Source organism: Epinephelus moara, chromosome 24, assembly GCF_006386435.1.
Source record: "Epinephelus moara isolate mb chromosome 24, YSFRI_EMoa_1.0, whole genome shotgun sequence".
Classification (NCBI taxonomy): Eukaryota; Metazoa; Chordata; class Actinopteri; order Perciformes; family Serranidae; genus Epinephelus; species Epinephelus moara.
The window spans coordinates 22,623,396-22,648,904 of record NC_065529.1 but is presented as its reverse complement, the minus strand read 5'-3'; the positions used below and the strand labels follow the sequence as shown (position 1 = coordinate 22,648,904).

At 41.2% G+C, this 25,509-nt stretch overlaps 1 protein-coding gene and 6 non-coding genes across 8 annotated transcripts in view; 5 read left to right on the top strand and 2 right to left on the bottom strand.

Moving 5' to 3' along the window:
• The window catches only part of LOC126385890 (store-operated calcium entry regulator STIMATE-like), a 31,983-nt gene extending 6,499 nt beyond the window's left edge, over positions 1 to 25,484 (bottom strand). Inside the window, exons 1-9 of one of the 2 annotated variants that reach the window (XM_050037921.1) lie at positions 24,461 to 25,484; positions 21,993 to 22,041; positions 21,794 to 21,889; positions 21,448 to 21,569; positions 19,298 to 19,410; positions 15,357 to 15,434; positions 14,978 to 15,121; positions 9,433 to 9,540; positions 1,650 to 1,773 (exon numbers count right to left, since the gene is read on the bottom strand). In XM_050037921.1, coding sequence (XP_049893878.1) covers positions 1,650 to 1,773; positions 9,433 to 9,540; positions 14,978 to 15,121; positions 15,357 to 15,434; positions 19,298 to 19,410; positions 21,448 to 21,569; positions 21,794 to 21,889; positions 21,993 to 22,041; positions 24,461 to 24,686 — 1,060 coding nt within the window. In that variant the 5' untranslated portion in view covers positions 24,687 to 25,484. Of the gene's footprint in view, positions 1 to 1,649; positions 1,774 to 1,868; positions 2,027 to 9,432; positions 9,541 to 14,977; positions 15,122 to 15,356; positions 15,435 to 19,297; positions 19,411 to 21,447; positions 21,570 to 21,793; positions 21,890 to 21,992; positions 22,042 to 24,460 lie in introns of those variants that run through there. The other variant, XM_050037920.1, reaches the window with a different exon arrangement.
• Positions 294 to 365, top strand: trnae-cuc (transfer RNA glutamic acid (anticodon CUC)). Its single transcript has one exon. It is a non-coding gene; the product is annotated as a tRNA-Glu (tRNA).
• On the top strand, positions 4,173 to 4,244 carry trnae-cuc (transfer RNA glutamic acid (anticodon CUC)). The gene has a single exon. It is a non-coding gene; the product is annotated as a tRNA-Glu (tRNA).
• On the bottom strand, positions 11,548 to 11,620 carry trnar-acg (transfer RNA arginine (anticodon ACG)). The gene has a single exon. It is a non-coding gene; the product is annotated as a tRNA-Arg (tRNA).
• On the top strand, positions 12,822 to 12,893 carry trnae-cuc (transfer RNA glutamic acid (anticodon CUC)). The gene has a single exon. It is a non-coding gene; the product is annotated as a tRNA-Glu (tRNA).
• On the top strand, positions 13,276 to 13,347 carry trnae-cuc (transfer RNA glutamic acid (anticodon CUC)). Its single transcript has one exon. It is a non-coding gene; the product is annotated as a tRNA-Glu (tRNA).
• trnae-cuc (transfer RNA glutamic acid (anticodon CUC)) lies at positions 13,814 to 13,885 on the top strand. Its single transcript has one exon. It is a non-coding gene; the product is annotated as a tRNA-Glu (tRNA).
• Positions 25,485 to 25,509: the final 25 nt, after the last annotated feature.

Sequence of the window (25,509 nt, the reverse complement as noted above, 5' to 3'; positions counted from 1 at the left end):
ACACACGGAAAACCGGACATTATCATCAGTTTATAAAAACAACCCTGACGCCCCGGACGGGACGTGAAAAGTGGACATGTCCGGGCAAAAGAGGACGTTTGGCCAGCCTAAGCTAGCTAGCCCTGCTATCGCCACCAAGGTAACAGAGGCTCATGTATATTACAGTAATAACTTTATTATTTGATTATATTTACATCAAAGTTACCTCACTCAGATCAAACCAGCTACAGATCCAATTGGACAGATGTTTAAGGTACCTTCTTAAGCACTAGTATTTTCACAAGGTGTAAATGTCCCTGGTGGTCTAGTGGTTAGGATTCGGCGCTCTCACCGCCGCGGCCCGGGTTCGATTCCCGGTCAGGGAACTACTTTTCGCACAGTGCTGATGGTACAATCATATAGAGGACAATCATATGGTGGCAAGTGTTGATACCATGTTCAGAAAGAAAACTAAACAGGGTAGTATCACTGCGGGATATTGTGGAGAAAAATATTTCTTCAGAATGTTCTCAGAAAATTGAAATAACCTACATTTGACAATGAAAAATAAAATTTGAAACTGATAAAACCGTGCTTTAATAAACACATAATTTCATGAATAAATAAATAAAGAAAGAAAGAAATGTTGGTAATCCATTGTAAAAATGAAAATCATTAATTTATAACTGCATGTCTACAAATCTACACTTAGTTACCGTAAAACTTCATTTAATAGCCGGGGGCTGTTTGCTCACTAAAATCGACAGCCTTATATGTGAGACAGGCATCTGTATGGGACACGCCTTTAATTCCCTTCACACAAAACTGTTGCTGTGCAAAGATCAGGAAATATAATCTAATTATTCATTTAAACCAGTATAAACATCACTTCTTGTTATCTTGTTAAAACAATACTAACAACTTGGATTCACTTTTATGAAAAACTTTTTTGATTCTTTTGATCTGAGGACCCTTACGGACTAAAGGAATATGAATAACTTACAGGGTAATTAAGTAATGAACACATAATGTGAGGTAGCCAACAACCTACTTTTGTACATCTTAAGAACATCTATTAAAAATGAGTTGCTTGGCAACCAGAGCAGGTGTCTAATTGAGACAGGCGTATATTTGTCAAAATGTGTAGCAACACCGGGCTAGTAAAAGGGTTAATCATTCCAGCATTAATATATTCATTTAATTATGCATTTAAGTGTTTATCTAGGCCTGTGTGTTCATTTTGGATTTGATTTATTTAGTTAGAATGTTATTTATAAATTCAAATATTTAATATTTCTATATCTATTTCAGCATTAATCTGAATAATCTGGTTTACTTTTTCATTTATTGATGAATCAGTGACTTTTTGTTCTCAATGGAAGAGGCCAAAGAACATAGCATTCTGAAACAGTGACATATCCAGCGTGTCACATTACTCACTTAGAGCCTCCTCTATTTAAGTTGTGAGTCAGACATTCAATTATATTAAACTGCCAAGACACATGATTTTTTAGGTCGACAGGCCAAGCAGGAACGAAAAGATTACTTTTGTTAGAACAGAGAGCTGAAATGTCATTTACAAATAAGCAATAGCATCTGATATGGTGTTACATCACTTGTCTTGTTTTTCAGTGACAGAAGAAACAACATTTACAAAAGGCCTTACTCACCACACTCCACCATGACCTCATAGGTCTTACTCTTAGCCTCGCCCTTCAGTCCCAGTTTACTGCGAGCTCCTTTCAGGTCCTCCACCTTCATCGGGGGACGCTTCTTCTTCTTCACCTCGCCCGGCTGGAGTGAATTAAAGAAAGATGGGGAGAGCTCACACGTAGCAACTGTGTTCAGTCTCTGTTCATAATCAGAACAGAACACCTGACCTGACTTACCTGTGACATGGTGACTGAAGTTTGTGTAGTGATTCCACAGACGTCGCTTTCCAGTGTGACAGATCCACTGGTTGTTTTTCTTGTGTGTGTCTTTGTCTCCCAGCGAGCCTGACATTATATATAGTCCTGATCCAGACCCAGTGCGTCAGTCAGACCCCCTACCCTCTGTCTCACTCTGCCTGTTGTCAGTGTGTATTATTAGGTGTGACGTGAGGGATGGTACAGCTGGAATGGGTCTCCCGTCTTTTACGATAAGCTTACAGGCCAACAGCTGATAATTTCGGATACAACACAAGTGGCAGTTTGCCTCCTCCTCCCCTGCAGACCCTGCCCTCCTTTTTTAAATGTTGTTGTGGGACTTGGCACTAGAAGGGGTATCAACAGCTCCCCGCAGCTCCAGTTGTTAGGACTCGGCCCACCCAGTGCTACAACTTGATCCAGGCCTGAGGGAATGTCTTTTTGAGTCTTATAAAAAGCATTTCCAGACAGTTAACACATGATTCAACAAAATAAGAGGTGAACCAAGAGGAGAGCAAAGAAAATTATCCAACTGTTTTGTTTGAGTCTCAAGAGGGCCATTGATGCTTTTTAGAGTCAGTTTTAGAGTCACCAATTAACCTGCATGTCTTTGGACTGTGGGAGGAAGCCAGAGTACCCACAGAAAACCCACGCTGACACTAAGAGACCATGCAAACTCTGCACAGAGGGGCTAACCATGAACTCTCTTGCTGTGGGTTAAATTACGGGGTTTATTTTAACCAAACCAGAGAAGGTGATTGCTGAAACAGTGCAAAGACGAACCAAGATGTTTTTGTGAGTTTTATTTTGTTTGCGTTGACTTTGAATGAAGTGTGTTCTACAGTGATAAAATAACTCTTTATTTACATGGGGTCTGGTGGGAGTCTCTTTCTGGTTAACAAAAAGGATCTTGCTCTTAAACAAAAAGGTCCCCTTTCTATTATGTTGTCAGACACCTGGAAAAACAATAATTTGAGCCTGTCAGTGGCAAAAACAAGCTCTTTCAGTGGACCTAAAGTGAAGGTGCCCAAATGCCCCGAGTAATTACATTGCAACCTTTTTTTGCTGACTGCCAGCTGCAGCGCTCTTGCGCAATACTGGACCGATTTCAAAAGCTGTTGTCTCCATGTGGCACAAAAACATGGGGCATTGTGAAAAATACCAAGGAGTGGTTTTGGTGATTGAGTAAACATATGAAGGACGAGAAGGAGGGAAGACCAAGCAGATACCATGTGCCATACTAAATTTCCCTTCATCAAAGCATAATTTGGCAGATAATAAATATACACATTTCATTTCTGTGAAAGGTGCTATAGCAAATACATTTTATTAATATCATTATTTTTCACTTACTGGATTCCTGTGATGTATTTTAATGTACATCTTAAAATAAAATGAGTAACCACACCGTGAGCGATCAGAAAACCTTGGCATCATAATCTGAAGTTGAGGTGTTAACTGTGATGACGATGATGGATAAACTGACTCACTACTTTTAAAATGACAACTGAGCGACGCAGAGAGAATCTGAAAGCCTGCATACTCATTCAAGTATCATCACAGTACCAGGATAGTCTTTGAGAGTAAAGAAGCTCATGTCCTGACCTAAGGATGACAACATTTAGAGGAATAAAAAAGGCAAGGATGCTCAATCGGACTTGTTATGTGTAGGCCTGTGAGATTATTACCACTGAATATGGTCACAGTTGCTATATTGGCCATCTGCTGTATGTCTCACAATAAAATACATGTTAGTGCACGTGCTTATTTGTGCAAGGCTTACGATAATAAGCATCTCTGACTGGTTATCTCTCTCAGCCTCCTCTGACAGCTTAAACTATGGTGCTACAGCCTGTACTTGGAGCCACACCAGTGACTTTCATATAGGAAACACAACAAACAAAACAAATTATATGTAATAAATGTAAAATTGGTATTTGTGTGTGTTACCAGTGTGAGGCAGGATGTAATGTATTTTTCAAGAGCTTCTGATGGATGACCATGACGCTGAGTCATTCCTTAGCTATATGTAAGAAGCTATGAGTACTAACTGGATCTAATTTTGGACATACAATCATGTCTGAGGGTCGGTTGGCTCGAGTGGCAACCGCACCTCTCCCTGAGTCTGTGGTGTGCATGTGTCACTGCGCTGCCTCTACTGTGGTGACGCACAAGTAATGCGCACAAGTCTTTTCACACACACGATCCTCGCCCTTAGAAATGTTGCCTTGCTCGGGTGGTGCCTCCTTTTTCGGGTTCAGACCCGTATTTGCAGTAATAGCGGTATCCCTGGTGGTCTAGTGGTTAGGATTCGGCGCTCTCACCGCCGCGGCCCGGGTTCGATTCCCGGTCAGGGAACACTTTTCCGAAATCACATATGAGTGCTGCCGCAATGTCGCCTAAACCCACAACATGCGTCTACTTGGTTGGAGATGACATAACAGACCTTGCGTTCTCTGATTAGGTGACACCTGTATGGAGTTAGATTTGTGTCTTTATTACATGCAAGAAAATAAATGATATGAGAGAAAAAAAAATGTTTGATAAAAAAAAGTGTTCACACTGATAGCAAAAAATATTTGAGACAGAGAAAAGTTTTGAGAGAAAGTATTTTGTCATACAATATAAAAAAATTTGAGATTTAAAAAAACTCAAAAAACTTTTTTTTACTCTCAAATATTCTTTTTTTGTTATCAGTGTGAAAACATTTTCTCTAAAAAAGAATTGTTTCTCTCAAAACCTTAGTCTTTGCTCTCGTGTCAGGATTTTGCTTTTGCTGCGAAAATAATGTCATGGGCGGGGCCACGTTCCTATTGGCCAGTCTCAATCGAATTGACAGCTAGGTGAGGATCGTCTTGGGAGTCGAATTCAACTGAATCATTCATCCACCATGGTCGATTCACCGGCATAAATGCGCTGCGCTATCTGGGAGCAGAGACTCCAATGTCTGGGTAAGATGTGACACAGATGATGAATGATCCAGTTGAATTCGACTCCCAAGACGATCATCACCTAGCTGTCAATTCGATTTAGAGTATAAAAAAAGTTTTTTGAGAGAGAGTTTTTTTTCTCGGAAACCTTTTTTTAAATCTCAAATTATTTTTTTTATATTCTATGATAAAATACTTTCTCTCAAAACTTTTTTAGTCTCAAATATTATTATTTTTTGCTATCAGTGTGCAAACTTTTTCTCTCAAATTTTTTTTTTCTCTCAAACATTTTTTTTTCTCTCATATCATTTATTTTCTCGCATGTAATAAAGACAGAAATCTAACTCCATACACCCGCGGCCTTTGTGGGGGTGGTTTGGCTACGGCATGGGGAGTGAGATTTGTTAGGGTAAGTATGACAATGTCAGGGTAAGGCTAATCAGAGTTAGAACAGGGCAAGGCATGCCTCAGTGACAATTCCCGGTCCCCCTGTTTTGATGGTTTCTTTGACTGGGTCTTTGGTAAGATGCCTGAAACAAAGCCTGTGGTTAAACAATAAGAGACTTTCACGTTTTGTTGTACAAAATAAAAAATGTCATTAAATACCCCACTTGTGAATTCTGATGCTTTCATGTGTCTTACAAGATGGTTGCTAACAAGTGGCTCAAGGAGACTACACGATGACGTGCTTAGCACGTCATCTGTAGTCGTGCTAGCATGTGTAGCATGGCTTTACAGCCCCATTATGATAATTTTGAAGTCATGCGACTTGCGATTGCATTTCGGCTTCAAAAATCCTAAATCTTGTTAATTTGTGGAAATTATCTTGCTGAGCAAAACATGTTAGTATCATAAATGTTTGTTTGCCACAGATCTTATTTCTTGCAATCATACAAAATCTAAAAAAAAAATCCCATTGGCTTTTTGTTGAGGGAACCATGGATGTGTAAGAGACATAGATACAGTCTTCGAGACAAAGCCCCCTTCATTCTTACGAAAGCTGCTCAATGGTGCATGAAGCCAAAAAAGCTCTGTTTCAGCGGTCTGAAATTACCCAGATGATTGGCACTGCTTCTGCATCATTGGACCCATATAGCTGGCGTACTAGACCCTTCCATCGTCCATGCCAGCTACTTCTGCCTTAGCACTCCACTAACATGTATGGGGATAAAATTATTTAATCTTGTGGCTCTTCTAGACTTTCCAAAAGTTATCGGACCAAATGGATTAAATCCTGATAGTGGAAAGAGTCATTTCACATGGGTTCTGACGCTCAAAAAATGGATTCACTGTTTTACAGACATCTCTTTCACAATATAAGTCTACAGGGAAAAGTATTTTTGGGGCCCAATGGCATCACATGACGGACTCAGGAGATGTAACTCCACTATTTGGCCACTATGAAATTTGTCTTCAAAGCCCGGCATAATTCCTGAGGGCCTGGAGGGATCCGGGACCATGTTCACTTCCAGGTTGGCCCACACATAAACATCATCCCTGCAGCACTCTAAAATACTCTAGTAGAAATTAATCAGCTGTCAAGATAGATTACTGAAACTATAAAGCAAACTCTAGTGGAAATTAATCAGCTATCAAGATAGTGTATCATATCCTTTATTGGAAAAGCATTTAGAATGATAATTTACCTCCATCACTTGTCTTTATAATCGTCTAGTAGTTTCACTTTGCAAAATACTAAAAGCCCTCTTTGTCCTGGCTTAGCTGAGAGTTACAGTAACTGCTGTGAGATGCTGTACTTTCCTCCTTTAAAATGCACAGTCATTTATTCCTTGCCAACATGCCAAAAACATCAGAATGAAACCACTGCCATCACCAGCACCATACCTTTCACAGTCAGTGTCACTCTCAATTTAGGACCAGCAGTCACACCAATCATGCACACTTGACCACATGCATCCAGCACACGCCAGTACATGCAGGTATACTGTATATATACACTAGCATGCACACACACACACACACACACACACACACACACACACACACACACACACACACACACACACACACCCTTTCTTTCGACTGTCTGGTCCACAGTCACTTAACAGTTTAGAGGTCTATGCATGTCACATTCTTAACATCAGAGCCTGCTGAATGCTGCTTCGTGCCTGAACATCTGGCGCTCTGGAGAAAACAGTCAAAAGAACACTAAATCAAAAACAAAAAAACAAAACACCTGCTGGTAATTTCACTCAGGCACATTATTGTAACAAAAAGAAAATCACACCAACACAAAAGGAAAGGTGAAAGCTGTGATAAATGGGAAATTGTGCAAGAAATGGTTCCCATATCTACTCTCCCCGTTGGAGTTAAGGAATAAAGAACACTTTTGGAACGAGCATAGTCACCTTTTTGGCCCGAAAATAACACTCAAAACTATATATAAAAAAACCCCAAGACAACTTAAAATGAGACAGGAGACATTCAAAGACAAAGAACACACAGTCAGAGCACATCAGGAAAACAGTCAAACAAACCGAGACTGCAGTCTTGTGTCTACAGACAGACGGACAGCACATGCTGAGCTGATATCAGAGGGACGTTGTAGTGTGGTACTTGCAGTCCTACAGGTCTAACAGTTGAGAGGACTCTGTCAAGAGATAATGGAAGGTTGCTGCAAGCATTAATGTGCTCCCTTTGACATGAGTAACGTTACGTACAAGATATGCAGTAGTTAAGTGTGTAACTGTGCTGGAAAGTGTTAAGAGTTGCATCAATACAGTGATTCAAACTCTATGACATAATTCTTCCCTAAATTAGGTGTGTCCAAATGTAAACACCCTGTACACACTGTACACACATACACACACCATAGAAATAGAATGAGTAGAATGGACATTCCCATTCAAGCCAACTTAAGAGGGTGGTTATAGCGGCGGCCATATTTGTGTGTGCCATTGCCACTACAACCATTGAAGCCAGCTAACTTACGTATAAACAGACCTACTTGCGCGAACTCTCTACAGTGAGGATTTGCAGTGACGACCAAATGAGCAGTGGATTAGTAAAGTTGCGCTTTCAAACAGGCGAGATGTTACTTTTAAAATATGAAAATATGATATTAACTGCTACTTCCTTGTGTCTTTTGTTGCCGTTAATCGCATGTTTGTTGAAACATGATGTAACCTTGCCATAGTGAGAGGATAGAGAGCATGAGAGGGACAGCGGAGATTAACACTGTGCAGATCGGCATATTTTCATATCTAACTCTGAATTAAGGGTTTATTTTGACTAATCCAGAGTTGGTGAAACAGTGGAAAGACTAATGTTAACCAAGATAGCTTTGGTGAGTTTTACAGAGTTCCCACACATTTTCAAGGGAACAATGTCTGAACCTTTCCATGATTTTTCAAGGACCAATTATAGAATTTCCAGTACACTGACAGAACTGTAGGTTGACTGTACTCCACGTGAATTGTATTATAATAATTGTATTTAGTCAACAACATCGACGCAATTCAGAGCCACGTTACTCACAGCAATCACCCTCATGTTGCATTACATAGAAGGTTATCTACCAAAGATTAAAATAACAATTAATTCCATTAAACTCAACAGCGGTCCATGATTCTTCCAAAACTTTCAGGGATTGGGACCATGACTTTCCCAGGTTTTCCATGACTGTGTAAACCCTGGTTTAATTTTGCTTCTGTCAGATTAGAATAAAGCATGTTTTATGATAAATTACCAAGGCAATTAAGCTGACATGTTAGCCTTAGTTTGGTGAAAGAGAAAAACTTGGATTGTGGCACCGTATTTCTGTTTCTATGTGTGGTCACCAAAACAACTGACTGACAACAATCACCATTTTCTTTTGTACTACTCATACGACCACGGCAAACTGTTCAATGTCCACTCTATTCATTCTACTTCTATGACACAAACACGCATCACAGGTCATGGTGGTACATCTATGTGAAAAAACAAAGGACAAAGTTTACATGGAATCCACATCGGAAATACAATCACTTTAGAGGACATCTCAGACTATCAAATGTAACAAACTCACTGAACAGTTTTGTTTGCATGATGTTTGGTTTTGTTGTGGCCGTTGAGATTTGTCCAACCAACCTGATCCTGGACCACTGCACCCATACACATACACACACACACACACACACACACACACACACACACAACACATTTAAGTCCAAACAGTATTAAACCAGTGTTAACGTTTCCCTATTATACGCACATAAAAGATTTAATGATATTGTGTTCATTCATGATGGGTTTTGTTTTCCCAAACAGTGTCTTTAAACACAACACTCACCCCAGGAGTGCCATGTCAAAATGCAACAGTGATCTGAAGTACCAGGTGATCTGCAAAAATATCTCCCAGTGTGTTAAATTAAATCCCAGGTTAGACACAGTTTATGCAGAGGTCCTTGCAGGAGTCGACAGTAAAGGGAATTCAGTCAAAGTATATGCTTCTGTTATCAGAGGGTGTCCTATGTTTGAAAAGACTGTGTCACCTCCTACGGCTGACACGGAAATCTGTAGAGGTATGGGGAATGTATATATGTGGCCCGCGAGGTGGAAAGCTACCAGAGGAAATTTGACCGTAGCAGTTTAGCCAAGCACACAGGTCAAACAGGGATCCCCATGCGAAGCTTCTTCTTCTTCACAGTCTTCAGGCCAGTGAGCCGGCGAACATCGTCTTCATCTGACTCATCCATTTCATCGTCTGCTGAGAAAAGGATCTAAAAATCAAACAAACAAACAAACAAAAAAATCAAACTACAATTACCAACTGACAGTTGTATGCCTCTGTGCACCAGTCAAGTTTCTCTTACAGTTTACATCCATGTCTGTAAAACCATGGATGCTTCATATTCATTGAAGATCTATACAATCAGCACAGTTTCAAGGTGGACACCCAAGATCACCAATTAAGTATCTGACCTAGGGATGTAACGATTACCGATATTACGGTAAATTTCGGTTAATTTTTACACGGTAAGAATTACCGTTTATGTTTAAATTAATTGCATTATCGCGGTGAATTATCAGGACATGTAAAAACAGCCTCATTCAAGTCTCGCGATGCAGGCGCTGCGTGAATGCGTAGCATGTGTAAACACAAAGAATAAAAACATGGCGGAAGCGGCACTCAGGACATTTTCCCCCCAGCTAAACGCACAAAGTCTGAGGTCTGGTCATACTTTGGGTTTCTGGAGAATGCCGAGGGACAGCTGGTGGAGGACAACCATCCTGTGTGCAGAACATGCAGAAAGAAAGTTGCTGCGAAGGGTAGCAACACTACAAATCTGCTGGCTTTCTGTTTTCATTTAAGACACTTAGGAGCTAATACTAGCTGAGTAGCTAATAGCCGTATTAACAGCTATGTTGCTAACGTTAAGTGTTTCAAAACGAAACGGAGCTGAAAACACTGAGCGGAGCCGACAAAACGAAACGGAGCTGAAAACACTGAGCGGAGCCGACAGAATATAAACCGACGTAACGTAACGGTAATTGAGATCAACTATGATTGAATCACTGATTATGGTTATTGTATGGCGAGCTAGAATCAATATAGACGGCCAGTTATGCTTTCTCGACATAAGCTCAAGGAAACAACATAAAACGCTGCCGTGTTAACCGAGACCATGCACTCCTTTTGTCATACAGGTAATCCTCTGACTCACATGCACACTTCTAATGTCATACAGGTAATCCTCTGACTCACATGCACACTTCTAATGTGGGTTTTATAATAGGGGTTTTTATGGTTTCTCCTGCACATTTGTGATATCTATTCTATATATTGTATGTCTTTTGTTCTACTCTTGCGTTGTTTTGTTTTATATATATTTTTCCTCTCGTGCTAATAAATAAATAATTAATATATAAATTGTTTACATATTTTGCTGACTGTTAAAATGCACCAGACAAATAAGCTTTGCTCCTGTAATGTGTTTACATATTTTGTTAATTTAAAATAAAATTTTCTGTTGCTGTGCCAATCCCTTGCCCCTTTAATGTGAAAGTTTCATTTTAATATAAGATTTTGGCTGTTAACATTTTAGTATGATAAGGAAGTTACAAGATTTAATGAAGTTATTTCAATGTATCTATTTTTTGGACATTTTACAGCGCTTAAAAAAATATCTCAATATTATCGTTTACCGTGATAATTTGGTCACTATAATCGAGATATCAGATTTTCCATATCGTTACATCCCTAATCTGACCAAATGTTTCCCCTTCTGTTCCTGAGATATAACACTGAATAATGACCAGAAAAGTGTGTATGCAGAACATTATGATGTCACAGTGACGCTGACCTTTGACATTTCTGTTCATTCTCAAGCCCAAGCCAAAACAACCCTGACGACGTCATCAAAGTTATTTTCAGACGTTAGAAGGCTCCCTCCAGAGCCATTAAATATATAATGCAATTGTTCTATGGTAGAGTAAATGCAATTTCTCATCTCTTGAGTCTTGTGGCACACAGTTAGTTGATCTTTACAAGTACATTAAAGTACATTTTTATTTCTGGAGTATTTTTCTGTCTGTCCCCTGACACATTTTCTTATTCTGCTGTGGAAAAATACCCACTGCATGCAGAAGCCTTTGATAACCATCGATTAATCCTCAGTAGGTGAGGAAGTGAATCTAAATTTCCTGTACGTCTGTTTCCTCTGAACTGATGTACATTGGCTAACGGCATATTTCAGTCTACTGAAAGCCAGGAGAAAAAAGATTCACGAGCCAGCCAGGAGTCGAACCTAGAATCTTCTGATCCGTAGTCAGACGCGTTATCCATTGCGCCACTGGCCCGCTGTGCATGAAAAATGCTGCTGCTGAAACCAAACGTGCTTCGGCGCAGCTCAACCCATCCCCCACAGCTCAGCACATTGCTGAAAGCATGCTCTCTGAGGCCAGCTGCAGCACACACGCAGGTAGTGGAACAAACCACTAGGCTGGCTTTTGTCTGCACTGCTTTGACTATTGAAATGTTAAAATGCACTGAGAAGCAGCTTTACATTTCCTTTTGTGAACTAAAAACTTTCCAACGTCTGGCCCACTGACAAGAACTACTATTTATTACAGAAAGAACACTGTGTTGCTCAAATCATTTTGCACAAAGACCAGATTTCACCAATAAAGTCTAATCAGCATTTAGATTTTAGTAGTCTGAGAAAAACAAAAATTAAACTGATCTGATACTGAATGTGAGTTTTTTCAAGTCTACCCTGTGCTTATGTTTCCTCTGGGACAGGGAGTCGTTGCACTTGTGTGTCCGCACCCTTGGACACAAATGGAATTTGGTGATGTTTGACCAAAAAGCTGAATATGCCCATAATAGAAGATGACAAATCCACTATATAAGGACATGAGCAAAGGTTGTAATCTGGCCTTGATTGTGGCAATCATTTAACCACTCTAAACACTTCCAAGTAAAATGATTTTGGATAAATCTGGTGAGGGACAAAGTTTACCTTCTGTCTGCTTTACACACTTCAGACCAACATACTGATGCAGGCCGATTAAATGGACACAATGATGTCACACAAAGTTAGTCACAAGCCAGCCAGGAGTCTAAACTAGTATCGTCTGATTTATAGTCAGCTGCGTTGTCCATTGCACCACCTGCCCACCCTGTTGTGCCACCCTCAGACAACACAGATCAGCAGCCAAAACCCAAACCTGCATACCTGATTCCTTCCTCTTGACTTCTGCCTGACCTTTACTTCTCATCTCTGCCTCATTATCTGACCACAGGAAGAACGATATCACATGTTGAACAGCGCGTTCAACAGCAGTTAAAAGGGAAGTGAAGCATGTTTGAGTTATAAATCAACATCACTTCTATCATGGTTTGTACTTTGGCCGCTCCGAGTAGTTCAAAATTAGGTGGGCAAAGAAGAACAGTGCCACCGAAACACGACTAAGACTGGAGACAGTGTGTAGTACTTCAACCAGTGTCTTCTTTGAAGACCAGACCTCACACAGTATGCCTTCAAACCAGCAGCAAGTGTCCCTGGTGGTCTAGTGGTTAGGATTCGGCGCTCTCACCGCCGCGGCCCGGGTTCGATTCCCGGTCAGGGAACATTACCTTATGCCTGCAACATGTACACCCTTAACTTCATTACACTGAGAACTTAGCAGTCTGCCTCATGCTAGCTTTCAGGTCTTACAAAGAAACTACAAAAGAAGTCAATCCTTTCAGGATACTTCTACTAGTTACAACTGGAACCATTGTAAAAAAAACAAAACAAGCTTGGACCAACTATTACTGAGGCCAATGCATGCTCTTTCTTGAACCAATTTATGTTTGATTGAAATTCTCCAAACAGTTTAAACACAAACTGGAAAGGGGTAATAGTACCACAGAAACACGACCACGACTAGAGACAGTGTGCAGTGCTTCAACCACTGTCTTCTTTCAAGGCCAGAGTTCACACAGTATGCCTTTCAGTCACTGGCAGGTGTCCCTGGTGGTCTAGTGGTTAGGATTCGGCGCTCTCACCGCCGCGGCCCGGGTTCGATTCCCGGTCAGGGAACATATCTTTATGTCATGATTGCTGAATCAGAAACACTGTGGTAGTTCAGACCTCAAAGGCTGCATTCATATATGCAAACAGGAAACCTGATTACTGTGAGTAATCAAGGGGGAAAAACCCTGAAAATGTGCTTCTACCAGACTCTATGACTTCATAAGCTTTGGGCGTATGAATGGTTGGTTGTGTGTCTCAAGCAGGGCTCTGCGTTGGGCTCACCTGCTTTACAAGCTTATAAAGTAACTGTAAACCATGATCTAGGCAACCAACAGCTCTAAGACACACTCTTCTTCAGACTGAGGCCTGTGCAGAGTTAGTACCAACAGGGTACCAATCAGTACCTTTTCAAATGAATATTATTATAATATCATTATTTATCATATATCACATTTAGTTGATGATGTTCGTCTATCAACACATTGGCATCCACAACTCCTCACACAGTATGGCTTCAAACCAGCAGCAAGTGTCCCTGGTGGTCTAGTGGTTAGGATTCGGCGCTCTCACCGCCGCGGCCCGGGTTCGATTCCCGGTCAGGGAATGTCATTTTATGTCTTCAAGTATATCCCTGCTATGTGTACACATGAAACTACAGTAAATTGAGAGACTGTAAAAGTTCACATCCTGCTTTGTCTGAGCTTTGTGGTCTCAAAAGGAATCCATCACAGCTCTAGGATGTGTCCCTCTTCAGACTGAGAGTGTGCAGAATTAGTTCCAAGTGAGTTTGTCCATAAGAGGGTGCCATACTGAGACAGTTGTGTGCAGCTTCTGTGCCACTTCCCATTCTCTCTGAGCTTGTTTACACCTGGTATTAACATACCTCTTGGGTGATCTGATCAAAAGTGGAGAGCGCGAAGTCTTTCTCTTAACACCTTGCATTGGAATGACTCTCTACATGCATATTGAGTGACCACTTGTGATCGGCTTTCACTTCCCTGCTTTATATGCAAATAAACATGTAAATCATTTCTGTTTGCAAAGACAAAATGCAAGGTTGTTGCTAACCGGCATGAGGTCCGTCACACTACACACACACTTAAGCGCCCCCTGCTAGGACACCACTGCTACGGAAGTGTGAGCTCCGCACTGGGCAGGGACAGTTGGTGAGAGTCCGCCCACACGTACATAGTGACAGGACTAACTGTTAGCATCACATGGCTAATGTTACCAAAAGAATATTAACAGGTTTAATGACAGAGTCAAGCCGTTTTAGTGTCAGTGTGAGTTTGTTGGGACTGAGAGCAGGTCTGGAGACAGTCCTTAAGCACTGAGTCGGAAGCAACAGAAAGTGGAGAGTTAGATAAGCAAGGATGTCAGCTGAAGAAGCTGTCCTTCATTGTGGCCCAGAACACGAGTGTTCACTCCTCCATATGTGGTCTGAGCGATCAACCTCAGGACACATTGAGGACACGTTCATACCTGTGCTGACCACTTGTGATCCAATCACCCAGGACGCATGTTTATATCAGGTCTGAAAAAGCTCTGTCTCCTCAGGTGGTCAGCTCTGAATTTCACTGCTGGTCAACTTCAACTGTAATTGTTTGTTTTATCGATCAAAAACTGACACTGTTTATTTAGTGTTCTTTCTTATCCCTGGTGTGCCCCACAGCTGAGTTACTATGGCAGGACTTACCTCTGACTCCGAGTCATCATGGGACAGAGCTCGTCTGTAGCGCACCTTGCTGTTCCCCCGTGAGTCCTCCTCTCTCTCCTCCAGCTTTGCTTTTGTCCTGTGCTTCTTCATTAGGAAATTATCTACCACCCAGAACATGAGGGCCTAAAGGAAACACAAACAGTACAGCGTTGAATGATATTTCACCATTGGGAATTAAAAGAAAAGATTTTCATTTTGTACACCAAAACGTTTGATACATTCATGCACACACAAGAGAATGGACATGGTATGAACAAACAGGAATGACTTAGACTCTCACTAGACATGTGCAGTAGTGGTGTAGCAGAAGCTGTAAGATAAAGGTGCAGAGGAAAACACACAGTAACAGCAGACTTACGTTGATGAAGAACGGAACGATGAGCATGACGATGGCCAGTTCCAGGTTGGGATTCTCTATGGGGTTGAGGAGAGCCAGCTGTGACACACACAGACATATACAACACACACACATGCACAGACATAAGCATATACATAGAAACACAGACAGCACACTTAGCCTTAGACTAGAAAGTTTTAAGGTCTCAAAGATCAGTAAGGGCAATAATAAAGTAGGAGGACAGCTCACTGGAGCAAACACCACAAACTAGAATCTGCCAGAAACTACCAAACATCTTGAGAAAGTGTGAATGTGGTCGGCAAATGGAAAGTAATCTAAAGGAGTGTTCCCCAAACATGATGATTTGCTGAACAAATTTGTTCAGGAGATTTAAACCAGCCCTTTTAGACTGAATATTTGTAACAAACTGAGCTTGAGCTGAGGTTTATTTTAACTGACATGTTTACACTAGGCATTTGACTCTCACTGACATTATATTGTAATTACTAGAAGGACAAAATGCATCTATAAAAGTCATATAATAAAAGCATAAAGGGACAGTTCACCCCAAAATCAAAAATGTATATTTTCCTCTCTTGTGTAGTGCTAATTATCAGTGTGGAGATTGTTGGAGATATCAGTCATAGAGATGTCTGCCTTCTCTCGAATATAATGGAACTAGATGACACTCAGCTTGTGGTGCTCAAAGCGTCAGAAAGCATCGACACAGCAATGTCTCTTTCCAGAAATCATGACCCGGTTACTCAAGATAATCCACAGACCTTGTTGTGAGCAGTTTCATACAGGAACTATTTTCTGACTACACCAACCAACCATATCACTACGCAGAAGGAATCGTGAAAGCCATCTAGTTGCATTATCTGCGAGAGACCTAGCAGGCTACCTAAAATAGCAAAAGTTTCTGCATGCATCAAGTTAAAAATAAGAACTGTAATGTCCCATTTATAGTTATAGGTGCTGTTTCTGTAGACCATTACAAGACGCAGGTTGTAAGCCTTGAGATTCCAGAGGTTTTGGCACAACATGTCAAGTGATTAGGATTTGGTGCTCTCGCTGCTGTGGCCCAGGTTCAATTTCTGGTCAGGGAACACCCTAATATGTCTCTCCAATTATAATGTCACTCTGGATGGCAGAGTTAAGACACTTAGATGCATATGCGCAGTGGTGAAGCTATACACGTTCCTGTCTCGCACTGTTCCAATGATCTACAGCTAGAGGCAACGTGCCAAGAAACACACTAATACGCCAACAAAGGCAGGGAAACACTTGCAGCATGTAAACAATGCAGGATTTACAATGTTTAAGAAATCTGCTTTGCAAACGTTTTATTAGGGAGGAAATGCATTCAACACCTTTGTTGATAGGACTGATAAGTGATAATTGATTAACCCTCGCTTTCTGGTCCGACAAAGATGGCTCGATCACCTAACCATTCATGTGTGAAGGAAAATGTAAACATGTACCATTTCTGGAGAATCCCAATATGGACAAAACTACTACTTTTCATTAAAACTATGACACATTTTCAACTGGGATTCAAGAGAAGATGCCTTGAAAAGCTAAGCAATCATGCCTGTTGTCTAGTGCTTGGACTTTGCTGCAATCACCTACATGGCCTGAGTTTGATTCCCAGTCAAGGAGCATGCTATCTTTTCTCTCCGAGTACACTGGACTTTGATATTAGACATAACAGGATTGAGTTTTACTTGCACGCAAGAGTCCAGATTTCTGTGAGAAATCAAGGGATGATTTGTGGGTTTGCTCGAGAGGTTTGTGCCAAATCATAGCTTTCTTGTCTCACAAAGACAGCCGGAGAATTATGACTCTCACTGAGTTTGTATTGTGATACCCAGAGGGGAAAAAGCAATATAAACAATCTGTAAAAGCTGTGAGATTAAAGCGTTTAATGCTTCATTGTGATAATGTCCTTCGACCTTCACAAAAGAAAATCTGCAAACCTAGCAGACCACCAAAAATGACATTTCTGCATGAGTACTGTAGGTGCTATACAAGATTTATTATCACGTTCAAAATCATTATTGTGATATTGCATTTATAGTTATTGTACTGTTTCTGGTAGTTTCTGCAGACCACTGCTAAGGGCAGGTTGTGACGCTTCAACAAGACATTGCAGAGAACATGTCCAGTGTTAAGGATTCAGCATTGTCACCATCACTGCTCATGTTTAATTCCTGGTCAGGGAATACCTTAGTTTTTTTTTCTTAAGTACTGATTTTCTTTCAAACTAAAAAACCTATATTATGGAGAAACCATACAAAACTGTTTTTTTTTTTCTTTTCTTTTTCTAAATTTAGGGTTCATCAAAATATAAAAAAATACCACCTCATCATTTGTGTCTGAGGAAAGATCAATTTTTATTTATTAATTAGTCCTGTAGAATCCCAATATTGACAGTGTGACTGTGAGGCACATGAAAGTAGGGCTGCAACTAACGATTATTTTCATTGTCGACTAATCTGTTGATTATTTCTTCGATTAGTCGACTAATCATTTTATCAAAAAATGTGTTGAAATGTTGAAAAATGTCAGTCTGTCTCTCCCAAACCCCAAAATGATGTCATTTAATGTCTTGTTTCGTACTCACGCCAAAGGGTTTTAGTTCACCGTCATGGAAGAGTGTGTAAAGCTGCCAATATTTGAACGTAAGAAGCTGCAATAAGAGTATTTTGGGGTACTTTTATAGTACTTTTCTATGAAAAATGACTCAAACCAATTAGTCAACTACTAAAATAGTCACCGATTATTTTAATAGTCGATTAGTCATCGATTAGTCGACTAATCGTTGCAGCCCTACATGAAAGTAAAAAGTGCCACAGCACAGCACTACGGGAACTGGGACAAAACATGCCTTTCTAGGGTCAACAGACATCCCCGGTGATCTAGTGGCTACAAATCAGCGCTGTCACTGCCACAGTCTGGGTTTGATTCCCGGTCAGAGAACATCTCTTAATCAGTCCTGAGTGTGCTGTATTGCATGCAATGTAGAAATACTTATCTTACAACTAGAGTGTTTTAGTTGTCAGACCTTGTTGACTGTGGGTGCTGCCCTGTTTTCTGATCACTCTCTGCAGGACTCAGTGGGCATGCTCTACAGTATTTTGTTAAAGGAGCTGTATACGACATACAGATCATTAATATAACATCAAACAACTATTTGATGTTTAAAGATATAGTGGTGTAATGACATCCTGAGCAGAGAATGAAGTCACACTCCCTCTGTGTTTGTTGTAATCTGAGCTCCTCTGTTCCTTGAAGTTGTGGCGGTCCAGGCACACATGCACGTGTGCTTGAATCCCACTGGACAGCTAATTGCAGCCACTCTGCACTGCGCTCATATGGCGGTTACTGCTGATATCGCCGCCCCACTGTGGCGGAATGTTGTTGCAGAAGCGTAGCACCCACCCTCTGGTTACCCCTGATGTTAACACCGTAAGCTCTGCTGCCGTAATTAGCACTGTTAGCACCTTCAGCTGCTATCTGCCAGCTCAGCTGAGTCCATGTTGAGAGCAGACAATAACAGCTCAGACTCCCAATCATAAGATTTGCTCTGAATGTCGCATACAGCTCATTTAACTAAATCTACCACAATACATTGCATCTTTATTTAGCTGACACAAAACCCACCAAATATTTGCAAATGGAGCAAACAACACAAGGTCAGGAGCTGACAGAGCAGCATGGTGAGTGAAAGGCTCGGCTATATGTCTATATGTGTTGTTGTGGTACGACAAATGAAGGTTTTTTTTCCCCTCGACTAATCCACCTGATCCAATATCAGGTTGATAACAGCTCTGGAGAGTTCTGCAACACTTTTAAATATTGAGAATTCACCTTGAATTGAAAAAAATAATTATGACATCGCTGATGACCAATGTCACCTGCTATCTTTTCAAATCAGCTCAACTCCTTTTTTTCCATACCTTCTTCCACTGGGGGATGAGGAGGACCAACATGATGAGGACTTTCTCAAACATCATGATGAGGATGTAGAGGATACACTGGCCCAACCAAGCTGTGCACTGCACTGGCTCTCCTACACACACACACACACACACACACACACACACAGGAAAAAAGAGACGGATTACTGTAAAAACAAAAAACAAAATCTGCTTAGGTATGTGTACAGCTTATGCAGCACAGATCATTATTAGATTTCACTGCTTCAGTGATACACAAACTGTTTCAGGGACAAAAGGAGGCAATGTAAGAACTGACACTGCAGCACTGCAGTACCGAGGGCAGCTGCTGCCCTCCATTGGACATTATAAGCATTTTAGGAATGTGCTGGAGCTCCCACTTCACCACTCACACACTTGAAGGCATTTCATCATGCTAACATGTCACCTTGCTTCCTCATTGTTAGTTTCACCTACGAGATGTGTGAGCGAGGACGGCAAAGAAAAGACGCAAGGATGGAGCAGCAGAAGCTATCAAATGAGAAATTCCTGGTTCTGCTGCATCAGTTACGTGTGAAATGCTGCACAGACGTTATTACCTGTCAAACTGAAAGGTACGAACAATGTAAGAACAATTTAAAAAACTTACAATATCTTTCATAGGTAGATAGATAAATATGAAAACCTCTTGTAGGCCTATAAAAGTCTTACATATACAAGGGACCTTTATTCATTTAGATATATAAAATGTTTAACATAATTATTTGTCGTATTACTACTATTGTTGATTTTAATCATCATTTAATATTCCTTTAGAATCTTCTAATTTATGTACAGATTAGTTAATTTGTTATGATTACTTAGGCTGTATATTTACCTGCATTATAGTTGTCTGCACAATAGTACACCACATAGCTGTGTAAGACTGTATGTCGATCGTACTTTAAAATTAAAAACAAATGAAAAACATGCTGCTGCCTCATGTGATGCCACAACATTTAATATTTAAATTATTCTTTATTCTAAAGTGTTAGATTTATAACGCACAAGGTGACGGCACATTATATCGCACCTCACCATGTAACTGTGTTTTATTTTATTATCTGTATTAGGGTTAAATCCTGGCAGACAGGATTCCCGGGAATACACATACAAACTTTTTCCCATTTCCCCAGCAATATAATAACGGGAAAATGGGATAAAATAGTTAAGTTCTAGCCATACACCAAACAGGCTGATCTGTACAAAATATATGTATCACGACAGAAATATCCAAGTCCTTTACAGCCTCCCGCGTGGATGCAATTCTCGGGGTTAGCAGGGATGCAAAACTCAGCAGCGCAATGGTATCCTCCTTTTGGCCCACCATATTCATCCACTCTACCGTCTAAATGAGGCAAACACAAAATGACATCTGCCACCAGCTCTGCATTGAAACACTTTACAAGACTGAACAGTGACTAACAGAACATGGGATTCATCTCAGCTTAATAGACTGGCTTTAAAAAAGCCAAATCATTCGCTTTAACAAATTCAATTTGTTTAAACAATGAAAAATTGTTAGATATCACCTCCATGAGGCTGTTTTGAGCAGAGGGAGCACAGACAATGGACTTGGCATTTTATATTCCTCGCAGCTTTAGGAAAATTTGAGTTGTATGCAAAATTAATGTTACGTTTATCTTAACATGGTTTAACATAAATGCCGTTCTTTTGCCTTAATAATTATTAATATCACCAAATGGTACACTAGAGCAGCCAAGTTGGGAACTGTAGCTAAATTATACCATAAAAAAAAATTTAAATTTCCTGGGATTCCCGGGATAGTGTGCCTATGACGATGTCAAATTTTCAGGAAAAATATAAATCCCCATACACAAAACGACAACGTAAGCACTGTCAGAGTAAACTGTGTGTGTTTATACAGCACAGAACACACGCACCAAAAATCTTGTCATGAACCTCAGGGGGCTCTGTAGTCACGCCACTTGATTAAAGTGTTCCATGTAGGATACACTGGTATTTCCTCGCTCTAAGCTCCTCCAGAAGCCTCCTCTCTCCTTGTCTCCTCAAGGTGCATTTAAGGGATTGGAAAATCCTCCATTATGGTGATGGGGGTGCAATTTTCAGGTTATGGAAGGAGAGAGGAGGCGAGGAGGCGCGGTCCTCACCGTATTCTCCAAAGCGCAGAGAGTCCCACTGCCTCCACTCTACAATAGCGCTGACGGCTCTCACTCCAGCATAGATCAGCAACATGCCAAGAGAAGCATCCAACAGGAAGTTAATGAGGTATCTGGGAGAGACAGAAAAGTGAATGTAATTTGAATCTGCAGTTAAAAGCTTTCCTACTGGACAACCTAGTGATTCCCAGCAAGAATTCAACACTACATGTGTACTGAAATAAATGAATAATGAGTAAGATAAGACGTTCATTTTAACAGTTTCTTGGAAATCTATTTGTAGTCAGTCAAGAATCAGGAACTCTGAGTAGAACAGTGAAACTTAGGATTGACTCACAGTGAGCAAGGATCCTCCTCTGTGAGATCTGACAAATAGACATTAGCAAAGTGGATAAACAGCATCCCAATGGCCTGTTTTGAGGTGTCCAGGAACCTGCAGAGAGATGGGACAGGTTGATATGCTTCCCAGGGACTCCGGCACGATTCATTTGATGCCTTTGCAGAGAAATGAGTTTAAGCTGGCTCAGCTGCCTTACCAGATCCTCCAGGGTCTCCTCTCATGTTTTGGCTCCCTGAAGCGTTTCACTGTGGAGGAGAGAGTGCACCACAAAGATAGTGGGATTTTAATACAGATTACGCTTACAAAAAGAGAGGAACACAGAATCAATCAAACAGAATCTCTTCTTTTAATTTAACCAAGTTACAACCCTCCTGTGGGCTGTCGAGGGTCCAAAGAGCACTTTGTTGGCTTTAAAGAAGGTTATATGTTTAGTTCAGCTGAAAATCTTGCTTTGTACTGACATATTCATGATTCGAAAACGAGGGTTGACGTCCCCCTTTTGTGCAGTTAAAACCATCACACAAGCAGGCTCAGAAGTGAGACTTCAAACAGTCTTTTATCGAGCCCACAGTGCACTGAATAGCAGCTATTTGAGTTCAAGTGAGACAGACTGCATGATACAGGCTAAGTCTATATGTGGATGGCTTGTTGACGCAGAACGAGAACTGAGCAATATGTTGTTGGTCACGCAGGAAGCAGAACTAGCAGTCCAGACCAGAACTTAAGACATGACCTAGTGTGACGCAGCAGCTGTGAAACCTGATACTCTTTTTTTCAGCTCACTGCTGACAGGAAACTGAGAAATGCTTCTTTAAAAGGTGGCCAGGCAGAGAAGTGGATCAGACTCTAAATACTTCAGTGTTTATTTATTGATGTGGTACATCTTGTCTGACCAAGTTAGGAAACACAGTAGTGATAAAGTGATGAAAACCAAGCGTCAAACTGAACATATTAAGACAAGTTTGTGTTACAAACATAAACTCTGCAACTACTAAATATATCTGTATGTGTTTAAGAAGTGTTTCAGGCTTTTAGACAACCTCACTTTAATTCAACCCTTATGTGTAATTGATTGTGAGGGGTTTTATGTGAGTAGGCTCATCACTGAAAACAGTATAGGTCCACCACAAATAAAGCTCTTGCTCTGTTTCACAATAGTGACTTGTTTTCCTTGGCACCCTCACTACCATCTTCACACAGAGATGCTTGATAAGAGGGGAGCGTTACGACATCCCTGCGTAACTTTTCTACCAGACACACAGTCTGATTGGATTGTTCAAAGCTGTGGTACCTCAGCTGGATTATTACCCTCTACTCACAATTAAATCCTCAAACTATTTCACCACTCAAAGTTTGCACCAAATACTATAGTGTTGCCAAACCATTTCCTCAAGGCTTTTTGTGTTTTCATGCGGCCAAGCTATACTGCGAGCTGTGACCTCAGTTTCTGCTCTGAGCACAAGTGCGACTTAAGACTAAGCACGCCCTGTGTGCAGCTGGGTGTGATGCAGACACAGGCGGAGGCCTCAGCCTACTCCCTCTGCTCAGAGAGCTGCCTAGAGAAGAAAAAAAAGGGGTCTAAAATGCTGAACATTCCTCATTGCTGCGAGGCTGCTGGGACACAGAAAAACTGAGACTGCTCTCATTAGGTCACACTGCTGTCAGCCCTGTGCCAGACACTGACTGAATGGAACCATGGCTAAAGCATGAGTGTGATTTTTCTTTGTGCGCAATGTTTCTCTGTCTATCTAAATATGAGTTCAGCTGCCTAACGTAAAGCCACCTTCGTCAGAGTTGGAAACAGATCTGTGGAGTTGATTCACTGGGAGAAATTAAACAAAAATGAGCTTCATGGATAGGTAACAGCTGTGAAACATCACCTTGTGCAATGTACTAGAACTTCCCCTCAGGGATTTATAACAGTATGTCTTCTTATTCTTTGTCTAGCATGTTTATGAAATGCACAAACCAGTTCTTACAAACAGTCAGCAAACAGAAAGGACTCTGGCTTGTACAGTGAAGCAGCTGCAGGGTATATACTGTGTAACCGTCACTTGAGGCACCTTACTTTGAAAAGTTATTCTGCATCTACAATGGGACTCTTTTGATGTCTGCAAATCAGATTTATATGAGTGACTTGTAGCTGTGGGCGTCTATCGCTGTTGGAGTGGACTTCCAACACACACACAATCAAGGAGAGTAGCAGTCTTTTCATTTGCCATTGCTCCATTAACTTTTTAATGGAGCAACTTTTTAATTTTGTCACAAACTCGGACTGCCACCTGCAAAACAAATCCACTATAATGAAAACCACTGCATTTTCCCATTAGAAATCCTCATAACTGGGTTTAACCTGAGAGGGGAGTGTTATCATGATGTAGGTCAAACATGAGCCAGTGACTTCAGAGAGTAAGCAGCCAAGGACAATAACTTCAGCAAGAGGAAAAAGCCACCAAGTGTAGTATTACACTGGATGTTAACCCCTACAATGTCTGTCTATCTTACTGTTGTTTGCTTTTCCTTGTTATACACTCAGGCATGAACCTCCCAGCTGAGATCAATACCTCATTTGATTAACAGAGTGATGCCATTGGATAATTGCCGGGTCACATCAGCAGCTGGTGTCAGATATCTGACACACAGCAGAGCAGTGACCATACTCACACATCAGCGTGCTGAAAGCCATCACAGCCAGAAGTCCTTGCAGGAAAATCCCAAACGAGTCCATCAAGGCGCCATTCTCGCACCCCCTGGTATCAGCACCCGGCGTCGGACTGGCAGACACCGACGTGTTGGTAAAGGACATAGCGGGCAGCCCTGCGACTCCTGGACCTGCCAAAGCCACGTCCCCGAGCTGGGACAGCATGTTGACACCACTAACAGCAGCCATGGGGCAGAAGAGCTGAACGAGACTAACTGATATAGCCGAGAGCAGTAGCTTCTCACACACGCACACACACACATACACAGTGTGTGCTTCCCAGTCCTCCTCCAGCAGTTGGTCAGCTAATCGATGTGTTAGGCTGGACAGTCTTCGGTGAAAGATGGTGGCATCCTCTACCTTCCAGGCGCCCACTCATTCTCCTGCTTCACACATCCACGCAGCAGTCATGGCTGTTTTTGTCATAAGAGAAGTAAACCCGTCGCCCAAAAAGGTTACTAGAAGTTGCAGTGACGTGCTACGTAGCTGTGACTGTCTAGGTCCTCACACTGCAACATTAGAAATCAATAGCTAGTTTGTAAGGTCCAGGAACATTTCCTAGCTCGACCAATCTTCACCGGGATATGCAAGCTAGCGTTAGTATGAGCTAAACTGGTGTCATGCAGCTACTAAAACAGACAAAACCAGTTTAAGACTCATATGAAAGGTGTCGTACGGTGCAGATCAACTATACGTGACATTTGGCCGACAGACAAACCTTCATAGTAAAGAAAGAGAGGGTCTCCAGCGGCTGAGATGCTATCATTACCTACCTAGCTAGCTCCCAAGCTAACTACTCAGTTCCGTTATGCTAACGCCGGGCTAGCAAACTTATATTTCCGCTCAGGCGTTGAAAACAGCGGGTTCATAGGTTCCTCGTGACATTAACGCCTTTAAAACAGCTAATCTGAACACATAAAAAACTGAATATGAATAATTGCAGGTCACGGCTCGCGTACATCCAGCTGCTTCCCTGCCCAGCAGTGCCCACTCATGTTGACAGACGTAGCGT